General features: G+C 45.1%; 1 protein-coding gene across 10 annotated transcripts in view; it reads right to left on the bottom strand.

Moving 5' to 3' along the window:
• Positions 1-21,960, bottom strand: part of Tjp2 (tight junction protein 2) — a 116,137-nt gene that overhangs the window by 11,074 nt on the left and 83,103 nt on the right. For all 10 annotated transcript variants that reach the window (XM_075973734.1, XM_075973736.1, XM_075973733.1 and 7 more), the window contains 13 exons: positions 20,690-21,302; positions 15,668-15,771; positions 14,824-14,977; positions 12,635-12,743; positions 12,420-12,553; positions 11,036-11,102; positions 10,166-10,316; positions 6,883-6,991; positions 6,001-6,211; positions 5,033-5,220; positions 4,499-4,594; positions 2,949-3,028; positions 1,466-1,676 (listed from right to left, as the gene is read on the bottom strand). In XM_075973734.1, coding sequence (XP_075829849.1) covers positions 1,466-1,676; positions 2,949-3,028; positions 4,499-4,594; positions 5,033-5,220; positions 6,001-6,211; positions 6,883-6,991; positions 10,166-10,316; positions 11,036-11,102; positions 12,420-12,553; positions 12,635-12,743; positions 14,824-14,977; positions 15,668-15,771; positions 20,690-21,302 — 2,227 coding nt within the window. The remainder of the gene's footprint in view (positions 1-1,465; positions 1,677-2,948; positions 3,029-4,498; positions 4,595-5,032; positions 5,221-6,000; positions 6,212-6,882; positions 6,992-10,165; positions 10,317-11,035; positions 11,103-12,419; positions 12,554-12,634; positions 12,744-14,823; positions 14,978-15,667; positions 15,772-20,689; positions 21,303-21,960) is intronic.

Consider the following 21,960-nt stretch of genomic DNA (forward strand, 5'->3'; position numbering starts at 1 on the left):
AGGATCTGTGACCTGTACAAGCTCCTATGGGACTGACTAGGTGGCAGATAGGCCAGACTAGCATTACTGTCCGTGCCACTACAAAGCAAGATAGTACTGCTAGTGGTAACAATTAAGGCAGACACAAGAATAAGTATGCAAAAAACAAAAAACAAAAACAACCATAAGCTGCAATGATACATTTACAGCATTCAGTTTAGAGGTTTACTAAAAATCTCAGTGGCCCAACGGATAAGGCTTTAGCCAATAATAGAACACCTCTGGTTACACTGTGTTAGTTACAGCCTTCACAACAGTGTTAAGACCTACATCTCTAACATGAAGAGCTCAACTACAGTAAACAGTGGTCAAACGTGGATCCATAGCCTCCATTCATCTTGCTCTTCCCAAAATATCCATGGCTGATGACAACTGTCACGGACCTCCAAAGTCACTGGAGTAAAAAGGTAGCATCTATGTAGTACCCTTATGGTGTCCCCACAAAGGAAAGCAGTGCACAAACAAACAAAAACTGTAACTCTTAAATGCTTGATCACAGCATACCATGCCACTTATTTATAAAGACAGGACATTAACTATGCCATATTTTTTAGACCATCTAACCATCATGAGTAACAGCGGCAATGGGCCTATTTTTGGCATTTTAAAAATACCTAATTATGGAAGGTTTTATATATAGATAAAGCAGTGGCCAGGCTATAGACTTGCATGTGTGCAGCACCGACATCCGTGTCACGGTACCTGGCCAGTCTACCCACACTCTATCTTCTCTCACCGCAGAGTCTACTGTGCCTACTAGATAATGTATAAAGATTTTATTTAGCAAGCATCTCTAAAACATAAAGGTAACCTTTAAGAAAAGGAAGTCCACCCACAGCATTAGTACACCTGAAATGTAGAGGGAACAAACGCTTAGGTCTTCCCCATTCAGAGTGCTTAGGTTTCTACTTGGGAGACACTATCCATCACTATAATAAGCTGCTATCACATAGTCAGTTAAGGAATGACTGACAGTAAGTCAAGAACAGTAACACGCAGTTACCACAGACATGGGAGCTTGGTCATAAGCTAGGGTCAATCATTAGCCTTGAGTCTACCACAAAAATCTAATGTCATTAAAATGACAGGTTATTAGCATTTCTTAGATCTTTACAATCATTTCTGGAGGCTTAAAATACAAACGCCATGGGGCTAAATATCCACCCCACCGTATTAACTATTCTTTTTTTTTTTTTCGAGACAGGGTTTCTCTGTGGCTTTGGTTCCTGTCCTGGAACTAGCTCTGTAGACCAAGCTGGTCTCGAACTCACAGAGATCCGCCTGCCTCTGCCTCCCGAGTCCTGCATCGCCCGGCCCAATTATTATTAACTATTCTTGAATGAGTCCCAAGCAGGATTCCATATCCCACACTCAGACTACCTTATTTCTCATTTGGAGCATGGACCACCTTTTACGTTTCACTTACCTGTAAAGAGATGAGAACAGTTCTTTTTGAGCTTGTTGGCTTGATCAAATAACTTCCGGGAACTTTTATTGGATGTTGGACTCAGCCTCTGTCTTATGGTTTTAACAGCTTGTCTCGAATCCAGGTTGAAAAAAATCACGATTGGGAACCACTGAGTATAATTGAGCAGGTCCACAGCTTTGGGGGTCACATCGAGAAGGGCGTGTTTGTCCTGTTACAAGTGGAGAAAGGACGGTACATGGTGACATGACGCAACGTCATCAAGGGCTTTGTCTTCCCAGGTAAACACTGTATCAGATGAAATGTGTGTTCATTTTGGGTGGATGCGGGGGACACACAGAGTCTAACTGTGTAGCTTTAGCTAGAAGTCACTATGTATACCAGGCTGGCCTTGATCTCAGAGATCTGCTTCCTTCTGCCTCCTGATATTAAGATTAAAGGCATGTACTGCCATGTCCTGTCCTGTATATTTAAATTAAAAAGCTAAAAATATTTCTTTCCATATCACATCCACTTCCATATTATCAGATAAAACTCCCCCTCCCCTGGTTTTTTGAGACAAGGTAACTTGCTCTGTAAACCAGGCTGGCATCAAACTCACAGAGATCTGCCTGCCTCTGCCTCCCAAGTGATGGTATTAAAGGTGTGCACCACCACTTCATGAATGAGATAACAATCTCTTATAGAATGACTGTAAGAACCGTCTTAGTCCATGGCTTCATCCTCCAGTGTCCCCTGGGGTCAACAGTGAGTGAAAAGGGGAGGACAGTATAAAGTTCTAAGAGGGAAGGAGGGGACAGGCCATATTTGTAAAAGTGTTATTAGAGTGTATTTTCATGATTGGTCTATTTTGTTTTTGGTTATTGCTGTTTATCTCCTATCATGCCAACTTATAAATTAAATTATCACAGATATACATGTGACTAAAAAGTACCTGTGTTGTTTGTGTGTGTTTGTGTGTATATATACATACATGTACACAGAGTGTTGGTACTCTCTCCATGGTTTCAGACATATATATATAGAGATAGAGAGAGATATATATAGAGAATATATAGAGAGATATATTCCTCTCTAATAAAGAGGGATTACTAATAAATGTTACTTGGTTTAATTAGAGGAACTCTGTTGCTGAATAGCATCTGGCTTATATAGTGAAATGTCTTCAATTTACATTAAGCTTTTATCATTAGTATTTTTTAAAAAAATTTTATGCTTTCTTTTTATTTTTAGGTGCACTGATGTTTTGATTGTATGTATGTCTATGTGAGGGTGTTGGATACCCTGGAACTGGAGTTACAGACAGTTGTGAGCTGTCATGTGGGTACTGGAAACTGAACTCGAGTCCTCTTGAAGAGCAGCTAGTGCCCTTACCCTTTGAACCATCTCTCCAACCCCTCGTTAGCATTTCATTAAAACACACATTCTTTTCCAAACCAGGATCCAGTTCTCTGACAATGGGGGCTTCTGATGATTTTCTCACCTGCTCAATAATTTGTCTCACAGTGTTCAACCGGACTACTCCACTGGACCGCTCAGATCCGGCATCTTTGGGTTCAGTTTCTGCAAAAGAAAAAGAGGGCTAAGCAACACTGATAAAAAACAGTGATGACCAAATGCCCCAACTTAACACCGGCACAGTGGGACAGCTGGCACGAGCCATCACCTCGTGGCAGGCAGTGAGATGGGATCACACCACTAGCTGAACTGAAACCGTGGGCATGTTCTTGTGTGTGTGTGCACACCTAAGTGTACACGCATGTGTGTAAGTGCTTGTGTGCGTGTGTTTTATATATCAAACACCAGAGTTTCACTCATATGAGGCAAGCGTCATACCACTGAGCTGCAACCCAGAATTATTAAATGGAAATCTAACCATGAGGGAATTGCTAGGTTAACCTAATAGGGAGTACTTATGCTCCAATTGGAGTGTATTCTCCAAGTATCAATATCCCAAGAAACTCTTGGGATAGATCCAGATATAAAAAAGTCCTAAATATCCACTGAAATGGACGATCCTGAATTTTAAAAAAAAAGAAAAAGAAAGAAATGTTTGGGACCAGAAATGCTTATCTGTTTTTTTAAATATTAACATAGGCAGAATTAAAATACCTGTAAAAAGGGAGACCCATATCTACATAGTAGACTCATTCACAGCTTAACCAAGCACAGAGGTATATTCCTGTTATACCAGGACTTGGGAGATAGAGACAGGAAGATCAGACATGCAAGGTCATCCCCAGCTACACAGTAATTTTAGGGTCAACCTGGGCTATCTGAAGGACCTTGATTTAAAAAAAGAATCATTTCTGTCATCCCTGTTTCATACACATAGACTGAGGGTAATTTTATGGAGCATCTTTAGTGCATCTGGATTTAGATGCTGATCACTCACGTAAGAGCAAGTGTGGAATCTCCCACTTGTGCTACCATGTTGACACTCAGAAAGTTTCAATTTGTAGAATATTTAAGATTAGCAATGTTAAAAAAAAAAGATTAGCAATGTTCAAACCACAACATTAAACCTCTTTGTTACTGAGGGGACAATGATATTGTCTTTATGTAAAAGAATAATCCTGTTATAAGGAGACACACACGTATACTCAAGGATAAAGCGTCATAACCTGGCAGCTTAAACACTGAACTGGCTCAACAGACAATTTCAAAAGGAAGCGTGTGTGTCTGTCTTGGTGCAGGTGGAGGAAAGAAAACATATCCAGCAACATGACGCAGTGACTCCAGGCAGAGGGTGTGGATATTCATTGTTCTTCCAACCTTTGTGTGCCAGAAAACTTTCAAAATAAACACTTTGGAGGCTGGAAAGATGGCTCAGCAGTTAAGAGCACTGGCTACTCTTCCAGAGGTCCTGAGTTCAATTCCCAGCAACCACATGGTGGCTCATAACCATTGGTAGTAATATCTGATACCCTCTTCTGGAATACAAACATATATACTGGCAGACCACTGTATACATAATAAATAAATTTTAAAAAAATAAACACTTTGGGAGCAAAACCCAATGGGCTGACTTACTTGCAGTTTGAAACCAATCAGGCAACTCGTTGGCCAACTTTTCCATTGCTATATCTGCTATGGGGCCAAATAAGACCACAGGCCTCTTGAAGCCAGCTGAAAGGAAACGAGAAAGGCTATCAGACATGTACCTGCGATCATAATGTCCCGATGGGAGGCAAAAATTCATCTACACTTCTGCAAACTCAGCAAAAGGAACTGAATTCTGCCCCTCCAGCTGGACTCCAGTCTTTCCTGAACAAGAAGCCTTCACTGCCCTCCCCGCAGAGTCGAGTTCAATAGAAACTTCACTTGTCTTTCTCTGATGCTTTGTTGCTTCGCACCCCCACTCAGTGGTTAGTGTACAAACACTTGAGAGTCAGGATTAAAAGTATGTTCTGTATCTCAAGAATTCGCCTCCACTGAGGAACCCGAACCACTCAGGCTCCTTGCTGAATACTATTCCCTCACCACATATCTTGGTTTAAGTGACAGACAAAGTTGGAACTTGACGGTTACAGCCACAATGGAGGAAGGGGCTCAGAGCTGCCTCACCTTCCCTCAGCAGAACCTTCTCGTAGGCCGGGAACTTGGTGCTAACTGACACGGCCGCCGTCAGGTCTTCCCGGCTCTTGCGGACGTTCTTCTTGACCCCAGATCTCTGGCCACGCGTCCTCCAGAAGTCTGCTCTGTCCCCAGCGGTCTCTCTCTGGGCGTTCTGGACGCTAGCCATTTGCTCAGCTCTGAGAGAAGAAGCCAGAAGTCATTCTCCACAGCATGAAGACCTAGTCAGTACCCTGGAAGAACCCATGGCTGACTGCCTGACAATGAAGACAATGAAGGGGGCCATGGAGGCAGAAAAGGCAGTGTGGTGTGTAGCTTCACTGTCAACCTGACTAGATTTAGAGTCACAACTTGTGGGTCAGTCTATGAAGGTGTTTCCAGAAAGGGAAAATCCACCCTGAATAGACTGCACCTTCCCACGGGCTGGGGTCCAGACTGAACACAAGGGAGAAAGCAAGCTGAGGATTCCCTCCTCCTCCTCCTCCACCTCTCTCTCTCTCTCTCTCTCTCTCTCTCTCTCTCAGACACACACACACACACACACACACATTTTGTCACAGCAATGAGAGGAGCCCAACAGGTCTCTGAACTGCACAAGAAGGAGCCGTGTGTGGCTCATAGGTAGCGTGAATGCATGTAGTAAACAGATCACCTTTCTTATGTTTCTACACAGCCACACACCAGCGAGTGTTTCCTAGGGTATGCAAGCCTCCCCTAAGGTGGGAGACCAGGCATGCTGGGGGCGCTAAGGCCACACGGTGTGTCCCATAGGCAAGGTGGCAGGCAATCCTCAAATAAGCCCATGGTAACAACCAAGCCTGAGGTGCTCACGACTCCAGAGGTTCCAGCTCTATACCCGTAACCCCTGGTGATGGCAGATGATGACGTCACACGGGATTTCCTCAGAGGCATGGGAACGGGATTAGAAGGTGCGTTCAGGGAAGTACCGTCTGAGTTACCTGCTTTTGTTAGGGATTAAGCCTTTCTCCAGCTCATTCCCAATCCTCACAGCCAGCCAGTGGCCCAGCTTGCCATCGTACAGTGTGTCCACCACTCGGAAGACCTCACCCCTGGTGAAGGCCAGGCTCTGCGGGGTTTCCTTCTCACATTCAAAGTGACTTCTTATGAAAAACGAATCTCCTCTGCCACACGCCAAGATGTCTCTGTACACTGGGAAACGAAAGCACAGGTGGCTGGGCTGGGTCTCATGGAAGATCTTTCCTGGTCACCCTTTCCTGGTCCCTCCGCTCCCAGCACATGGCCTATGGGAATCAGACTCCAACAGGAGGAAGCAAGAATTATCAACTTCCTAAAGTGCCCTGCAGGTAGATTTTATGTCGACCTGACGGTGTATGGGGGTGCCTAGACAATTGATTAAACATTATCCTAGGCTTTTCTGAGAGGCCACAGTGGGTGATGGGGGGGGGGTGAAATTAAAATTCAAATGCAGTGGTTCTGTTTCTCTGAGGACCCCTAACTAACAGAGTTGCTCATCAATCTCTTGACCCAAAGAGGAGGGGACTATTCTTGTCCCCCACTGCACAGGGGAGGATCTGGAGAAGTGAATCAAGGTAGGAGATTGGCGAGAGCTAAGAGGAGCCAATGCCGCCCATCATAGGTGAGGACGCGCCACTGTTCAGAAAAGCAGTTTTTAACTCCAAATGACGCACAACTGGCAAAATTGTTTTGGTAGATGGAGGGAAAACATTTTCATACAAAATGAACAGCACCCCAAATTTTCTCCACACCCTTGTGACCCAGTGTTGCCTCTTCTGGTCCCAAGACACCTCATTCTTCCTTCCCACTTCCCTCAAAGAAAACAGATGGTCAAACTTGCTCACCGTCTGCTCGGCTCTGAGCCAAAATGGTCACAGTTTCACCTTTGGGGATTTCTAACAGGTAGAGAACCGCATCTTCCCGAACCAGCCCTCTGAAGTCCTGTGTGTTCACCTGGAAGGAAGCAAAGACCAGATATAACAAATGAGTGTGTGTGTGTGTGTGTGTGTGTGTGTGTGCGCGCGCGCGCGCGCGCGTGCGTGCGTTGTGGGGGTTATAGTAAGGTTCTGATGGGGCTGGGGAAATGCCTCAGTGGTCAAGTACATGCTTGGCATGTGGAAAGCTCCAGAATTAATTCCTAGCAGGACTGAAAACTTCAAATGGCGACTCCCAAGTTTCTGCTTCCACTAGGGCCTGCCCAGGGCAAAAGCAGGATGTGTGTAAGTCCGTACAGTCACCTGCCCGGCACCTTCCTATTGGCCTGGACTATTCGAGTACTGTTCTACCTCCCTTCCTCGCTGCTCTGCATACCACCACATCTGCCAAGTCTACAAATTAAGATGCTGTCACTGAGCTGGTCAGTGGTGGCGCATGCCCTTAATCCAAGCACTTGAGAAACAGAGACAGGCAGATTTCTGCGAGTTCAAGGACAGCCTGGTCTAGAAAGTGAGTTCTAAGACAGCTAGGACTGTTACACAGAGAAATCCTGTCTGAAAAAAACAAAAAAAAAAAAACCAGAAAAGGGAAAAAAAAAAGATTTTATCTCTGAACTGACTAGAATTTCTTGTCAATTCTTGTCATTCTGTCTGTCTCCCTTTCTTCAAGTCTCCCAAAGAGGCAACCAGAAAGGTTCACTATTAGGGTAATAAACAGATAACCATAATCAATACTGAGTGGAGGGGTCTGTGATAAACAGATCTGGCACTACGCTTTTTAAAAATTAACTCAAGTAAAATCTTAAACACACATCCACGGACCGTCTCAACCGTTCCCTTATTCCTCCAGTCTCCGACAGGCGATCTAACACTAGACATAGCCGTAATCCCGGTGCTTCTGGCCGAGGCAGGAGGACTACAAGTTCAGGGTCAGTCTGTCTCAAAAGCAAAGCAAAAGAAACACGTTTAAGATGTGTTCATGAGACAGGATGCATGAGTCTTACACGGAAGACCACTGGCCCCGTACCATTAAGCTGCTGGACTATAAAGTCCCTAAGGGGGACACCACAGAAAGAGTCTGCAAGGTAACATAGAAGGCCAGTGAGTCATTTTAATTCGCCCTTCCCTGATGCCTATGGATGTTGAACATCTGAAAAAAAATTCTTGTCCACTTGCATTTCTTCATTTGAAGGTTCTATCTAGTTCCATGACCCAATGTATAAAAATTCGTAAGAATGCTTTGTCTATAACTCTGCACTGTATGTGTGCCTGCTGCCCGAGGAAGGGGAGAAATGACTCCCAAAAGGTGTCCTCTGATCTCCACATGCATGACAGGCACAAGCATGTTGTGTGTCTCCCACAACACACACGCAAATACGATGTGGCCTTTCGAAATCCATGTGATTAACAACCACCACCACCACCACCACCAACACCACCACCACCACCATCACCAACACCACCACCATCACCAACACCACCACCACCACCATCACCAACACCACCACCAACACCACCAACACCACCACCAACACCACCACCACCACCATCACCAACACCACCAACACCACCACCATCACCATCACCAACACCACCACCATCACCAACACCACCACCATCACCAACACCACCAACACCACCACCATCACCACCAACACCATCACCACCAACACCAACACCAGCACTCCCCCTCCTGCAAATATCTTTGGTTTTCTTTTTGTCTTTTCCATTTCATAAGAGTTTTTGAAAGACAAACACCAGTCACACCAAATAAACAACAAAGGGACAGTTAAACCAAGTAGGAAAATGAATGAATGAATGAATGAATGAATGAATGAAAGCAGCTGTATTTCTACTGTCTGTAAGACCCGTGTTCAGCTGAAGCACAGCACGCTGCACATGGCAAGCCTTACCTACCAAAGACAGAACCATTCTTAAAAACCTACCAACAATACCAACAACAACAAAAGGCCAGGCTATGCAGGCAGTTCCCTTCGATCTTCAGGCTGACCACGAAATGTGGAGCACACTACAGTGAAAAGAGTTAGGCAGCCTTCTGTACTTCAAGGTCGCACTGTGAGGTCCTTTCCAACAGACCAATATCATCTTTCATTATCTGTGTGCAGTGCAGGGCCCGGCTGGGTGTGCTGGGAGCCTGGGGAGGATTGGGTATCAGCTCCACCTGTGCTGTGGCTGCCTCTCTGCTTAGCTCAGGGAACTCACTCTGTCTCAGCCTTTTACAAGAAAAGAGATCTTGTAGTCACCTGCTACCTGGCCTCCACCAAGGACAAGGCAAGAGAAGTCAGAACCCACCAGTATCTCCCTGGTCACCATGGTGACGCCAGGAACCAAAAACCTTTCTAGAAAAGTTCTCAGCATGGAAGCGATTCTTCTTGTCTTTAAACAAGTTTTATAGAGAAACTGGGAGCCTGAAGCCCTATGTGAATTCTCTACTTCTCTTCATAAAATTCACATGGACAGTCCACAAGACGAATCGATTTTATTCTTCAACTTTAATAAGCAAAGCTCTAAACCTCTAGCTTCCCACTAGCAGAAAACAACCTTCCTCTTCATCAGCATATTTACCAAGTGCAAATCAACATGGCTGGCATTCAAAAGACTTTCATCATAGGCTGGGGGTGAAGGGATGTCCTAGGACCGTGTGTTGCCTTGAGGTTCGCCTGGACTCTTGCTGGAAAGCTTGCGCACACGCAGGGTCTGGCAACCCCCACGCCAGAGGCGCATTCTGAACATCAGTGCAGAGAGACGGTATGCCCTGTGTCCTGAAGCCTGACTCTGAGTGAGTCAGAGTCACTTCTCCCCTCTCCTTTAGACCTAGAAGTGCTCACCAGATCCCTAGTTAATGGCATGTAGATTTTCCACCAAAGTTGGTGTGTGTGTGCACAAAGAAATAGAAAGAAATGAGAGTTTGAGGCCAGTTTGGTCTATAGAGCCAGTTCCAGGACAGTCAAGACTACACTGAGAAACCCAACAAAAAGCAAAAAGTAAAACAAAACAAACAATGGGGGAGAAAGAGGGAGAATCCAATGACAGCTCCCAACATGCCAACCAGGAAACAGGAACCCACTGTTACAGCAACCAGGAACCCGCTGTCCTCAGACCGCCTTCACTGAAAAACATCTAGAAAGGCACCTTCCCAAGAGACTGCTAGAAGGCAGGCTTCCTTACCTACCTTCAGAATCTGGTCTCCTTCTTGTAGGCCCTCCTGCTCTGCAGAGGTGCCCTCCTGAATGCCAGCGACAAATATCCCAACGTCATTTCCACCAGCCAACCGGAGGCCCACGCTGTCTCCCTTCTTAAACCTCACCATTTTGGTGTTAGGGCTGCCGTAGGTCCGGTTTCAGAAAGGAAAGATGAGAGAGACTGTTTAAAGTGAAGGGTTCACGTCAAGATCCTAAAGATTTAACTGTTTTCTAGCTTGGAAGGGACATCCTGGTTTACAAAAGATCCCTCCCAGTTTTCTGATCTGTCCTATAATTTTATCTCCCTGGGACAGTGAAAGGAATGTCTGTCAGCCCACGAAGGAACAAAAATACAGAATTTACACATTAGCTCATCTCAGATGAGAGTATGGAATTAGGGGTTCACTCTAGCTATCCGACAGGAGGATGTCCTCCCGAGTTATCCCACCACAGTCTAGTCAAATCAGACAGTTCAGACCCAAGGAAGCTGGTCCTAACCCAACGACTGAAGTCTAGACACCACTCAACATTCCCCACCACACCCCTGCAGTCTCTACTGAAGCACTGCAGTCTGGAGATGCTTCACCTAGCTGGGAGTTAGGCATCCATCCAAAGCAAATATTCAGGAAAGCATTCCGGAGAAGTAGATGGAAGGGTAAATAGATTGCAGAGCCACAGAGCTCACCCAATCCCAGATTTTCCTTCTCTTTCTTACGAACGTTAGGAATAAGAGTGTATGAAAGATGGCAAACTCACCATCTGGGGCAGGGCAGGAAGAAGCCACGGCTGTGGATTTTAGCTAAGCAGATTTGCTGAGTGGAAGAGGAATGGGAGGGGGAGAGAGTAATGGAAATACATACCCATATATCTCTTCATCCTCAGGACTAGGACGAAGAAAAGTTCTCGGAGCTGCTCTGGGTTGAGGAACTGTAGATTTAAAGATTTTATTTTATGCATATGAGACTTTTCTTCACGTACATATATGTACCATATGAGAGCCTAATGGTTGCTGAGGCCAGAAGAGGGCATCAGATCCCCTGGAATTAGAGCTACAGAGGGTTATGAGCTACCACGTACATATATGTTATGAGAGCCTAATGGTTGCTGAGGCCAGAAGAGGGCATCAGATCCCCTGGAATTAGAGCTACAGAGGGTTATGGGCTACCATAAAGATGAATGGAAACTCTTAGCCCTTGAGCAATCTCTCTGGTCCCCAGGCATTGTGAATTAAAAATAAAAGTTTAGTGTGGATTGAGGGTGTGTAGCTTGTGTGTAGCTTTGCCTCTCCCATGCAGGAGACTGTGGATTCAAGCCCCATACTGTGAAACTACATCACAACGAAACAAGACAAAAGCCTTCTTCCTTATCATCCGGACCAGCAGGAGCTTGTTTCTTTGTATAGATAGCAAAATCCACAGGCTTCAAGTGTGTCTTATGTCACGCTTGCACCATCCCAGACAACAGCACACACCTTTCCCCGCTCACCAGGCCCCACTCCCATGTTTATTTCTTATTTAAAAAAAAAAAAGACTTAAAGATGAAGTTTAACTGTTAAGACATTAGCAGTCACCATGGTTTCTCAAAGTCAGAGAAAAGAAACATCCAAAACGCAAGGTCCAGATGCACAAGGCAGTGCTCTCTACAGCCTGAGAACAAGGCCAGGTTTGCCCATACAGAATAGTTATGTACTATATACATACACGAGAGTTATGATGATAATTTTAGACTGGCAGGAAAGATCAGGGAGATGATGTTGGGTTTGCGGACAGAGGGCAAGAGGGCTATAACTCAAATATGTCAAAACGGTGACCAATTCTGATGACATATTAAAAAGGTTACCTCCCACATTAAAAAAGAAAAATAGTCAGGCGGTGGCGGCACAGGCCTTTAATCCCAGCACTTGGGAGGCAGAGGCAGGTGGATCTCTGTGAGTTCGAGGCCAGCCTGGTCTACAGAGCTAGTTCCAGGACAGGCTCCAAAGCTATACAGAGAAACCCTGTCTTGAAAAACCAAAAAATAAAATAAAATAAAAGTTAAAAGGGAAAAATAAAGAGGACCTCTTATACTTCACAAATTTTAAAAGTAATTTTGCTTTTTTTCATCTACATTCTGGAAATATCAAGCACCTATTTCTGAACTCAATTCTTCAGATCAGTGTACTGGGCTGGTAGTGCATGGTTAGCATGACCTGGCTTGTGTATAACACACACAGACACACACACGCAAATGACTTTAAAGGCTTACCTGGAGTTTCTTCCTGGTACCTGGGCTCTTTGTTGGTCTCTGCGACACTTGCAGCTGTGATGTCCCCCGTGGACTTGAATGGCATGGGTGTGGCGCCCATCCTGGACAGTCTGCCTGAGGTTTCCTCTCTTGAACTGAAGCAGACACCATGATCATGTCTCAGCAGATAACACGTTCACAATTCACACTTAAAACGAAGGCCCACCCGGCCTTACCTCGGCCTCTCCTTCAGCTTCTCATTGGAGGAATGATAATCCTGGTCAGAATATTGCTGGCGCTTCTCCTCTGGAGAAAAAGATCGGTTGGACTCTATTTCTGAGATATCTGGTTTCAAAAATAAAAAAAAGTCCTTTTCAGTAAAATACATACATACCCAAAATCACACTATTCTCTCATTGGGAAGCATGAGGAAAGACCATCAGTTTAGAAGGTTTTTGATTTTTACTAAGGGGGAAAAAAAAGAAAGAAACTTGCTAATTTTCAGAGAGAGACATTATTTAATGAGGAGACCGTCTAATTGAGACTTCTCTTATCCCAAATGTTTTCAAAGCTGTTTTCAGGGGGCCGCGATCCAGCTATAGCGTAGAGTCCCTCTAAGTCTGCTGTAGAAGTTGGTTCCAGAACCATTTCCCCAACCAAACTCAGCAGATGATTAAGTACTTTGTATAATACGCTAAACGTTAGCATGCAGCCTATCCATACTCTCCTGCACATTTTATCTACAATACAGAACATCCTGTCAATGCCGTATCAACGGTGGTTATGCCATATTCTTGATAGAATAACAAGAAAAAGAAACCTTGACTTTTGGACTCTTTTCCTCACATATTTTCAAGCCGTGATTGCCTGAACCTGAGGCTAGATAGAGAAAACGCTCTTCCCAAACAGACCAGTGCACCTTAAATTTAAACGTATATTCAAACCATTTAGGGATCATGTTGGAACCAGGCTCTCCGATACTGATATTATACAGAGGGTTGCTTGATGGACAGGGAGGAAATAAACTGTAAACTACAATCTGTTTCCATGATCTCTCTGCTTTCCTGTCCTACACTCACAGTCCAGAAGAACTGGTCAGACTTCTGACACACTGGACCGGAAACTAACTTTCAAAACCAGGCATGCTGGTCCACACCAGGCATCTCAGGGAAGTGCCTTTCCCTTCTGAGTCATCTTGCCAGCCCACAATGCTGTTTTCACCCAGTGGTCTGAAGAAGGGGCCAGTGGAAAAGCCAACTGTGGGTCTGGGATGGCATCACACCTCCGGGAGCATGAACACACGATGGAGGCCCTCTCCTGAGCTATATCTCCAGGCTGGAAGTAGTACAAGACAAGAGCCCATCTCCTCACTGACACAGCTTTTAGCATATGCATGGGAGGGAGGACCACTTTACTGCACTTCTTAGCCCATCCGCTTTCTAAAGCATCCTCAGAAGCTAAGGCAGCCAGCTGCACTCTGCAGTTCGAAAACACCACACCTACCCTGACCAGGAACAAACACTTAGAGCTGGTCCTTAGAGCCCCAAACGAGTATTAAAAGGGCACTTAGTGGACTTGATTCCTTCCCTTCCTAGTAGCCTGTGAAACTGGAATAAATGCATTTATCCAAGTTTTAAGCAAAATAAACAGTAACAGCAAGCAGGAACTGGGACATATATTAGGAAGCAACATGTACCATAACACTAAACTGTTTTAGTTTAGTTTACCGTTTAGTGTGGCTTTGTGTTCCACACCACCTTCTAAAGGCGAAAATACTAACAGCCTTTTTCTCCTTGAGATTTTTAATACATATTTTTAAGCACTAGAGTTAATTTAAGATAAAGATAATGCCTCACGAAGAAAAGAAGTACATGTTTTTGGTTGTTGTTTGGTTTCCTTTTCTTTCTTTCTTTGAGGCTGGTCTGACCTTGGCTTTGTCTCCTGAGAGAGGAATTCAAGGCATGACCATGTCTGGCTTCTGCCATTCTTTTTTTCTTTTAATTATTTATTTATTATGTATACAATATTCTGTCTGTATGCCTGAAGGCCAGAAGAGAGTGTCAGACCTCTTTACAGATGGTTGTGAGCCACCATGTGGTTGCTGGGAATTGAACTCAGGACCTTTGGAAGAGCAGGCAATGCTCTTAACCACTGAGCCATCTCTCCAGCCCTCTGGCTTCTGCCATTCTTAAAGCACTAAAGTCTATACTTGATTGGTGTGTGCCTGTTACTAATGAGTTCTGCTCTCAGTGGCTTAATTGAGAGTCCTTCCCAGTGTGCCAGAATTCCCTACTAGAAATCTACTTTGAAGACACCTAAATAAACAAACAAACAAAAACAAAAATCAAGAATACTTCTCTTTTTCAATCAAAGTTGAGGCATGGCCCTCCTGACACCCCAGAAAGCACACAGCCCCCCTTCTTACCTTCTACTTCAGAGTCGCTGTCATTGAGGGACGGGACGTTGATGAGGGTCTGCCTGCTGTCCCTCAGCACCACAAGCTGCAGTTTCCCTCTAGACTTTTCTATCAGCTTCCGAGCATCAGCTAAAGACATGTTCTCAGTAACAGTCCCATTGATCTGTGTATAGGAAGATTGGCGATGTTATTCATAGGTGAGACAACTATTCGCAGCTACGTAAAAAAAAAAAAAAAACAACTCCCATTCTCCTTTATAGAACTGGAAAGAATTTGCTGAGCTACTCAGACAAGACTTCAGAGGACTCAATGAAAATGAATTATCCCTTAAATGAAATGTAACCACACAAGCCCAGGACAGTCACAAAAGAGTCAGTGTATATTTCATTTACCCTGCTTAACTTCCAAGTTCAAGACTACAGCTGGGTTTACTGCCGGAACGGGCTTCCTAACCGGAGAGGTTTGTAAACACTATGAAGCATTCAGCAATCGCAAAATGACAGTTCTCAGACTCACCTTCCTTCGGTACAAGAACAGGAGCCTAAACGCTACATCAACAGGGAGAAGGGGAAAGTAGTCCTTGAGATTTTTCCTTTATTATTAAATCAGTCTTGCCTCTACGTCTTACTTTTCCTTTTCCTTTTTAAATTATTGGGGGGAAGGGGGCGCTAGAGAGGGAGCAAGGCTCACTCGTCCCTAGTGTCTCAAGTTTATTTTGTTCTTTGGGCAAAGATCCTGTCTCTACCTCACTCCTGGCCACTGGACTCAGATATCCTGTCGTGGTGTGTGGATGTGAATGCCCAGACTAAGAACGCACGCCAGCACACACCGCTCCCTGTCCTCGACTTCTCACCTTGAGAATTATATCCCCCTCGTGAAGGTTGCCATCCTTGGTCGCCAGTCCTGTTCTGGTCATTTCCTTGATGAAGATCTGACTCCCCAGCCGGAGACCATACTCTAGAAGACAAACACGGGAACACACACATTCTCAACCTGTTCAGAAAACTTAAGGCTGGCTTTGAAGACTACTTCGAACAGTCGTGAAAATTTAATTTTTTTTTTAAAAAAAAATATTTATTATGTATACAATATTCTGTCTGTGTGTATGCCTGCAGGCCAGAAGAGGGCACTAGACCTCATTACAGATGGTTGTGAGCCACCATGCAGTTGCTGGGAATTGAACTCAGGACCTTTGGAAGAGCAGGCAATGCTCTTAACCGCTGAGCCATCTCTCCAGCCCGAAAATTTAATTTTTGTATAGGATATCGAACTGGCCTGGAATCTTTAAGTGGGGGGATTGGAGGCGGAGGATTAAGCTGGTGAAGAAAAATAGAAAAAAAAAAAAGAAACAAAGGAAGGGAAAGGAAGTCAATGTTGCAAAATGTTACCAGCTGTGAATGGTGGAGGTAAAAGGGACACTTTAAAGAATAGTCACGACAACCTGCTCCATCCATCTTAATAGGAAATTGTGCTGACTCTGAGGTTGCGTACAGGAAGCTGTGGACACAGCATATGCCATCTGTAACAATTCACTGCCCAGGGTCTGGGAGCTGGGGCAGAGCCATCCCTGAAACGCCATACTGGCAGTCAGCAGCACTTTGAACTGTTCTCAAGAGAAAAGCAACACCCCATCTAGGGGCGATGCACATTTTTCAATATTTTAAGCCTTCTACAGACTATCCCGATGTTATTTGCTAAGCCTATAAAAAAGGCACATTTTAGAGGTGACTATAGTGACTTTGAAAGCCATCACATGCAAGCTTGAAAACGAACACATTCAATTTGTTATCATTAGTGTTCTCACTGAAAACTGTATGCTTAGAAAACAATGGCTTTCTTCAAAAAAAATAAATACTATATACCTTCTTGGGATCACAAAAGAAGCTGTTTTAAAATCAGTTTTAGTAAGCTACAGTTAGCATCTGATCTTATTACAAAGTTACAAAGTGCTTTGTTGGAACAGTCGTCCGCAGAACTGTATTCTGATATTTGTAAGTCAGTGGGTTCCTCGTTAGCACCACACACACCAACAACTAAAAATAAGTACTGAGGTATACTCTACACCCTCCTAGGGCTACCACATCTCTTTCTATAGATGGAAAGCCCCTAGGCTAGATCACACAGCCCAGGACAGAGAGAGGACTGAGAAAGTCTAACTTTTCTTCCCCATCAATACTCTACCTAGCCTCCTAAAAGCTTAATGTTCCTATTGTAACACATGGGTGTGTGCAAATAGTTTCACAGGCATCTTATGAACTTCTCTTAAGTTATAAAAAAACAAAACTAAACTAAAAACAGTTAACCAGCTCCTGATACATAGCAAGGTGTCTGGCGACAGCTGCTGGTGGCATTCCTTCTTAATCAATACCAACTCCCGCCTACTACTCAGTTTCTTAGAAGATTCATTTTCATGTAACTTTAGCCAGAAATAGCTAACTTATAGGATACACTTAGCAATTTTTCTTCTTTTAAAAAGTGGAATCATGGGCTGGAGAGAAGGCCCAGCAGTTAAGAGCACTTGCTACTCTAGCTGGTTCAGTTTCTAGCACCCACATGGTGGCTCACAACCATCTGTAATTCCAGTTCCAGGGGATCTGATGTCCTCTTCTGACCTGCTTAGGCACCAAGCATGCATGTGGTACCCACACCCACATGCAGGTAAAACATTCATACACAAAGTAAAAGTAAATAAATCTTTTTTTAAAAAAAAATGTAGAATTGGGGGCCACTGAGACGGTTTAGTGATAAAGTTGTTCAGTCCCTGAAATCCCAACAGTAGCAGGAGAGAACAGGCTCTCACGGGGTTGTCCTCTGAGCTCCATGCAAACATCATGGTACGCATGCTCCACCCCATCAATAAGGTTATAAAAATAGTTTTTAAGTGGAGAGGCTGGAGAGATGGCTCAGAGGATAAGAACACCAACTGCTCTTCCAGAGGACACGGGTTCAATTCCCAGCACCTACATGGTGGCTCACAGCTGTCCAGCACTCCAGTTCTACTTTTATACATACAAACAAAACAAACACTCATGCACATAAAATACAAAAAAATAAAATTTTTTTTTAAAGTGGGGTTTTTGTTGTTATTTTTTAAAGTAGAATCAGATGAGAGCAGTTGTCTGGCGTACACGAGGCCCTGGTCTGATCTTCATTGCCACCAAGTTGTTTAAACGTTTTCAAATGTGGGGAACAAAATAGTTAAAAGGAAAACACAATCATTTTATTTCTCCACTTAATTAAGACCAGCTATGAGCTGGGCAATCTCATTGTTTTGGTTCTGGGCGGCCGGGATGAACAGCAGCCTGCTACTACAGACGATGTCTTAATTTTAATTAAAGATTTGCTTTTTAAGATTTATTTTTATTCATTTTCTCTGTGTGTGTCTGTGCACATGCGCATGTATGCATGCATATATATATATATATATGCATGTCACATGTGTGGGTGCCTCTGGTCAAAAGAGGGCATCAGAGTCCTTGGAGCTAGAGTTAACAGACAACTGTAGCTTCCTGACATGGGTGCTGCGAACCAAACTCTGGTCCTCTAGAAGAACATTGAGCACTCTTAAGCAGTGAGTCACCACCTCTCTAGCCCAACAGATTTTAAATTATAGACCACGATTTATTAAGAGGTCTTAAATTGAGTTAATGAATTTCTAACAGTGTTTTAGAATTTTGATGCAATGGGAACTCAGTACATCACACAGAATAAATAATATTCCATGAGATTTCTGTTTAAGTTTTTGCTTTATACGGATTTATTTATTTATTATGTAGACAGTGTTCTGTCTGTATCTATGCCTGCAGGCCAGAAGAAGGTACCAGATCTCATTACAAATAGTTGTGAGTTACCACAGGGTTGCTAGGAATTGAACTCCGGACCTCTGGAAGAACAGTCAGTACTCTTAACCACTGAGCCATCTCTCCAGCCTCTGTTTTAAGTTTCTTATATGGAGTTACATGGTAGCTAATCTTGCGTGTCAACTTGACTGCATCTGGAATCAACCAAAACCCAAGCTGCTAGGCACACCAGTGAGGGATTTTGTTCATCGGCTTGCTTGAGGTGGGAAGACCCACCCTAAAGCTGAGCTTCGTCTTTAGAGACAGCCCACATAAAAGGACATGAAAGAACGAGCCCTTGCTTTGTGCCTCCTTATCCTCCCTCTCCCTGGCAAGTTCACTTTCACCTGCTGCTACAGCCAGACTCCAAGGTAGACTGAATACCTCCCAGATTTCAGCGCCAGACAGTGACTGCTCAGACAGACATCCAGCCTAATGGGGGTGAACAACTCCCGGATTCTCGGCCTTTCTGTAAGTACACAGTCCTGTCACACTGTCAGGACCACGGACTGTAGCCACTCTAGGGAATCCTCTTTATACCATGTGTGAGCATATACACACACTGACATACAGTGGCACACACATGTGACACACAGACATACTTACACAGACAACATACACTGACACACATACACACATGCACACACAGACATACTTACACAGACAACATACACTGACACACATACACACATGCACACACAGACACACATGCATAACCCATCAGTTCTATTCCTTTAGAGAGTCCTGACTAATACAAGGTACCCCCGTGACTGCATGACATACATGGTTGTTCCTTTGGCAGGAGGACAAAGAAGAAGAAGCAAGGGTGGAAACAGGGAAAGAGGAGGAAAAGATTGAAAAGCAATATCCCTCAGGATGGGTCAGACCTCTCGGAAGGAGGTCCCTGCCAGGGGCTCACTCTCAAAACATCTGTGGCCTCCACATATGGATGTGACTTGGGGACCAGTGAAGGGCCACCTCCTCCCACACAGCAAAAAGGAATCTGCGAAATCTCCGTGCTTCCAAAGTTGCTGACGAGGAGACCCCTCTCTTCAGGAATGGTGCAACTTCAGCTTAAACAGACCCCATGCTCCAGGTACCCGCTTCCTGACCTCACATCACTCCAGTTATCTAAGTAGGAAAATCTTAGGAAATGGACTCTTTTGTCTGAAATCCCCTTAAAAAATAGAAATCCCCCAAGCTACTGAAAAACGAACCTTTCACCTTGTATTGTCAGAGGCGTCTCACCGTTCTCTTCTTAGAACAGTACGAGAACCAACGAGACAAGACAAAAGCTATAAGAAAACTTACAAGTAGGAAGACAAGACCCAAGATGGGAAATGGCTCAACTCCTGTTCATCTCTTTGCTTCAGATGAGCTACGGGTGAGTTCCAGCTGCCTCTCTTCCTGTGCTTCTGAGTCCTCCCCATGAACACTACTAGCATCTTCCCTGTGCAGAAGTGAATGAACCCTGGCCGGATGAAGTGCACCCACATCTCCAGGAATACAGTGTGAAGCAAGCAGACTAGGCCAGAGCCAGCTTCCATATACGTACAGAATGCTCTGACCTGTGGGGTCTCCTACCACCAAGGTCTTTGGGGAGATTATCTAAGACAATTTAATCAACACCAACCCTGGCCTAGAATAGAACTCCATCAAGAAGAGCTGGGTACCGCCTTCTGCTTTGTTTTCCCGCACAGAGACGCGTCAGGCTCAGCAGCAGAACCTGTTCACACACAGACCCCACAGTTTTTGGTTCCCAGAGCAGGTGAGAGACTGAGAATCTTCACTGTAACAAGCTGTGGGTGAGGTCCTTCTCTGAAGCAAAGCCATTGAGACACCCGCATCCACATCAGTGGACCCTTCTTCATCTACGTCTCCTTATCACAGAACCAGGGCCCAAGAGTAATGTCTCAATAACGTGGCTCTGGGGAATAAATGAGCCCACGGGTCTCTGCGGTTTCAGGTCTAGGCTAAACACCAGCACCGGGTGATGCTGGCATCACTGCCTGCATTCCCACATCCTGTGTGCCTACCTTCATTTGCTTTACTTTTAGTCAGAAGGACCCCAATGGGTCTGTCGGGATCAGGCTTGCGCTCCTGCCGGGACTTAGGCTCAGGGCTGGGGCTGCGGGAGCGTAGGTGTTCGCGGCTGTAGCTACGCTCATAGCGGGACTCAGGCTGGGCTCTTCGGTCGTATGAGGGACTGTAGCCCCCCTCATAGTCAGGCTCATAGGATTGGTGATAGATGCGTTCATAGTCTCGGTTGTAGTCCCTGTCGATGCTGCGGCCACGGCTACGGTCCCGGGGCACATAATCGAGGTCCAGGCTGCGCTCCAGGCTCCGGCCACGGCTGCGCTCCCGGCTGCGCCCAGAGTCTTCGTGGTCCAGGCCACGTTCCAGGCTCCGACCACGGCTGCGCTCACGTTCCCGGCTCTGCGGACGCTGCTGGGAGCGCCCCCTCTCCCTGCTGTCCTCCCAGCTCTGGCTGAGCATATCGTGGCTGCTGTGCCGGCTCCTCTCACTGTAGCCGCTGCGGAAACTTCTGCCATCAAACTCATCTATCACCTCAAAACCTCGGTCGTCATGACTGAGGGGAGGGCTGCCCTGCAGGGGGGCCACCTGAACCTTCCGGGGCCTCTTGACCACCTGCCCAGACAAACAGCAGATGTAAGACGGGGCAAACAGAGAGAACTGAGAGGGCAATGGCCCTGGTTCCAGGTTCAGTGAAACCATCCCTCTTCTAAACTCAGTGTGTGGGAAGAAGTTGGAGGGTCATATACACACACACAAAAATCCCTTAAACATCCGTATCCCTGCCACCTCTGCAAGCCCCGTCCCCCGTTCCTGTTCAGAACCGAGGACAATAAAAAACTTCACAAAGTTAGAATAATAAGCCAGAAAAGCGACTACAGATATGAGTATAGTGCTTTTGAACGCTTCTGACCAAGTAGGAAGAGTCCCAAAGGCTTCGGGCAGTCATCAAAGTCAAATAAAAACTCAGGAAGTGAGACACTTTGTATATAATTGCTGACACTCCTGCACATGTTTCTGTGGTTACTGGTTTTCTCAGCTTTGTTAACAGGGTGGCCCTATTCTTAGGAGCGGCATGCAGCAGGTATTAAGTAGGGTGCTTGCCACCTTCCTCGGGAGGCTAACTTGGACACAGCTCCACCACATCTGTGGCATCATCTTAGAAAAATATCAAGGCTCCAAGAAGTACGCTGGCCCTGGGTCATATAACTCTGCCAAATGGCCATTTTCTTTGGGCATAGAAAACATGTTCTTAAATTAAAATCAGGCTCTC

This window comes from Microtus pennsylvanicus, chromosome 5 (assembly GCF_037038515.1).
Source record: "Microtus pennsylvanicus isolate mMicPen1 chromosome 5, mMicPen1.hap1, whole genome shotgun sequence".
In the NCBI taxonomy this organism is placed as follows: Eukaryota; Metazoa; Chordata; class Mammalia; order Rodentia; family Cricetidae; genus Microtus; species Microtus pennsylvanicus.